This window comes from Clupea harengus, chromosome 26, assembly GCF_900700415.2.
Source record: "Clupea harengus chromosome 26, Ch_v2.0.2, whole genome shotgun sequence".
Classification (NCBI taxonomy): domain Eukaryota; kingdom Metazoa; phylum Chordata; class Actinopteri; order Clupeiformes; family Clupeidae; genus Clupea; species Clupea harengus.
The window spans coordinates 8788812-8792559 of NC_045177.1; the positions used below are offsets into that span (position 1 = coordinate 8788812).

General features: G+C 45.1%; 1 protein-coding gene across 1 annotated transcript in view; it reads left to right on the plus strand.

Moving 5' to 3' along the window:
- The first annotated feature begins 687 nt into the window (after positions 1-687).
- LOC105892296 (endonuclease V) overlaps positions 688-3748 on the plus strand; it is a 45289-nt gene continuing 42228 nt past the window's right edge. Inside the window, exons 1-2 of the mRNA XM_031563873.2 lie at positions 688-843; positions 2600-2771. Coding sequence (XP_031419733.1) covers positions 800-843; positions 2600-2771 — 216 coding nt within the window. The 5' untranslated portion in view covers positions 688-799. The remainder of the gene's footprint in view (positions 844-2599; positions 2772-3748) is intronic.

Below are 3748 nucleotides of genomic sequence, written 5' to 3' on the forward strand. Positions count from 1 at the left end.
GCAGGATTTACTGATCATGTCTTTACTGATATGTCATCTGTTAGCATGTGTGTGTGTGTGTGTGTGTGTGTGTGTGTGTGTGTCAACCCAGTTTTTGTCATTTAATAATTTAATTTAATTTATTGTTGCAGGAATTTACTTTGTCAAAGTCAAATTGCGAAAACAAAGTGAGTTCTTACTCCAAACTGTGTCATGTTTATGGTTTGCAGTGATTGCAATTCGCAGTTACAGCAAACATGGCAATATAGATTATAGTGATATAGATGACGTCACTGATTTGTGCGCCTCACCAAGCTGATCAATATTGCTTCGAGTATGAAAGTCCATACCGCGTGGATGTAACCACTTTAGGTCAGTACACGTGGAGCCTTGCCGCTCCTCATAGGAGGAGCTGACAGATGGCATGATGCTGTCATGCGCAGGGCATGGGACTAGAGTTGTTGTCAGTGTATGAAATGAAAGGAGCAATTTCCAAATGGTAAAAGACAAAATATCGCTTGAAATGTTCAGTTAGAAGGTGATTACTGTAAAACCATTAAAATATATTTGTTTTCGATAACTTCACTTATAGTGGTTATTTTTGTATCCAGTCTATGAATTTTATGTGTAAACTGCTCTCCGGTAGGAATGCGAGCTCTAGGGGCGTAGGTTTTTAATTATTTTTTTATTTTCCCTCCCTACACCGCCCCCTGACAAACGTCATCACGTTGACTGTCAAAATACGGAAGTGTGTAGCTGGACATGAGTGTTGTGCCGTGTGTTGTGTGTTCCCCTTGTGTTGGATGTGCCTGACTCTGCAATGTCAGTTAAGCCCGAAGAGGAGCTGAAGAAGGAATGGGAAAGGTTGGAAAGTTTAATCTGTTCATAACATTTTGTGCGAGTCACGCCTCCACAAGGGGACGTTAGCCTCCCTCAAACTTGAGTACGAGCAGCACTTCGCTATCGCTGACTTTACATAACTCTCCGTCACTCCGTCATATTACGCAGAATGAGTTATTCACTACTGAAGCAAGGCGACTTGCTGTCACTGTAAAAATAACTGAGAAGGTTCGTTTTCTCATAACAAACATCGTTGTGGGACATCACTTGTAAGTAAATAAGAAGGTTGCAATGACTGTTTTAGTTGGTAAGGTTAATGTTTCTCGGGCAGGGAAGCTATACTGACAGGTGATGCACACTTCGACTAAGTAAAGTGTAAATGACTAAGTGTCTAAAGGCAACATTGGGGATTTAACCAGTTCTTCAGAAGTTAATTGAGTCATTAAATACGATTACGGTTATTATTTGTGGTAGATTTGTTGACAAACGATTCTTTTGTGGCCTCGTATGTATATTTGGCAACGTTTTTCAACAGAATAGGCGTCAACGACACTGATAACTGCAGCAGTCTCTCCAGTGCTGCTGGGAGAGAAGTTGTACATGAATAGGGCACTGGATGCCCGCCAGCATGCCACTGATTGATGCCTTTTTGAGTCCCTGATGAGTGCATCCCTGATAAGCACATAACTTCAGTCTCTCTCGTCACCCAAGGCAGATTTGTGGCACAGGGCACCAAATAAAAGACATGATCCGTGCTGATGGTAATTAGTTTTATACCATATATTGAAGATTCAGTCTTAGGTTTGATCAGTCAGGATTCAGGTTTATTCTTGAAGAATGGCGGCCGACCATTTGTGAGACAGAGACTTTCAGATCCATCCTCCCTCACAGAACTTCACCTCAGCATATCTGACTTGTTCCTTGGGGAACAGTCTGTTAAATACACTGACATTAAGGGGTGTTACCGTCTATCCAAATGGGCCATGCATGCAGGGTTCTTTGTCTCGACCTGGGGGGGAGGTGAGACCAATGTCGCACCTCACTCCCCTGGTCAAAATCAAGTATATTCACCCTGGAACTGTTTACATGCTAGTTAAGTCCAAATAAAAGTAACAATTATAACTAGGTATAATATCATTGACTTATTGACTATGGCATATTCTTATGACCTATGCTGGTCCCTTCAGTGCACAACCCCCAATGCTACCCTAGGATTTCATCTAAGCTATAGAGTGTGCTGACAAAATAAATCTGTTCAGATCAGTGCTTTGAATCTTTGAGTTCTCTTAGCTGTAGAGCAATATATATTTGATGCACTAAACACATCTTGCAGTTTGGTTTTTGCAAGATTACAGCAAAATTGTATAAACCTTTAGAGTGTAAAGCAACATAATTGTTGATGTTTTTGTAGGCAACTACTTTATGTAACATTTTAAATTCATTTTGATGATACACGGTTATGTAAAGGAGAAAAAGACACAACTGGCATGCCCACGTGTTGCTGAGGCTATTCATCTGCTTCGTGCTCTGGGTTGGCAACCCCACGAAAAACAGCACTTTGTTGCAGAATATATCATCAAAACGCATCAGTTAGCTAATTAGCTTTTATTAATGCCTACTGTGCTGCTGTTGGTGTCTACTAGACAGGTCTGTCAGCTATTGACAAGTTAGCTTTAGAAAAACGCCATAATGCCTCTTTAAATAGCCCAAATGGCCCATTGGTTTCCAATGCACTGTCTGCACGTAGGTGTTGAGCTGTCCCTGTGTTCCCTGTGAGCAGAGAGCAGGCCGAGCTGAAGGAGATGCTCCAGGTGGGGGACACTGAGGACTGGCAGAGGAGCCCCGGCTTCGCTGGGCTGGAGCGTGTCGGAGGAGTGGACCTGTCCTTCATCAAAGGGGACGATGTTAACGCCTGCGCACAGCTGGTCGTCCTCAGCTACCCAGACATGAAGGTACCGAACATGAAACTGTAAACTCGCTTGAGGTTGAACAGGAGGGTTTTCTTTTTTTAACAGGATTGTGTGTATGGGCCTTTTGGAAAGGCTGACCACACCTCCATTCTTCTCCTCCCCTGCATATAGACAAAAGCTGAAACAGGTCAGACCTGTTGCGAGGACAGTCCATCAATGGAGTAACGAAAGTGTGGCGCCTCTCCAGGACTGTTTTGACACCACTGACTGGCGGATGTTTCGGGGGGCAGCAGATGGGGACATGAACGAATATACGGACACTGTTTCAAGCTACATCCATCACTGCATAGATGATGTCGTTCCCAAGAAGGCTGTCTGGTCTTTCCCAAATCAGAAGCCCTGGGTTGATGCCGCGGTGCGGGCCAACCTGAGAGCCCGGTCTGCGGCCTTTAACTCCGGGGACCCTGTTCAGTACAGGAAGGCCAGATACGCAGCAAAGAGGACATACAGAAGCAAGGTGGAGTCCAGTTACCATGGCTCTGACCTCTGACCCCAGGCGCATGTGGAGTGGACTAAGAGCCATCACAGATTATAGAGGGAGGGGTTACAGTGATACCCAGTCCTCTGTCCTACATCAGGACGAGCTGAATGCCTTTTACGCTCACTTTGAGAGGGACAGTGACCCCCCTGCATTGGAGTTACCTGAAGGCCTAGCCAGTGGTGTGCCTACATTAACTGTAGCCGAGGTGAGACACTGCTTCAAAAAGATCAACCCTCGCAAGGCACCTGGCCAAGATGGCATATCAGGTAGGGCCCTCAGGGGTTGCGCTGACCAGCTAGCCAGGGTCTTCAGTGACATCTTCAACCTCTCCCTCAGCCTGTCTGTACTCCCCACCTCCTTCAAAAGGACCACCATTGTCCCTGTGCCCAAGAACACCAAGGTCATCTGCATGAATGACTATCGCCCGGTAGCACATCATCATGAAGTGCTTCGAGCGACTACTTAAATCATTCATTTG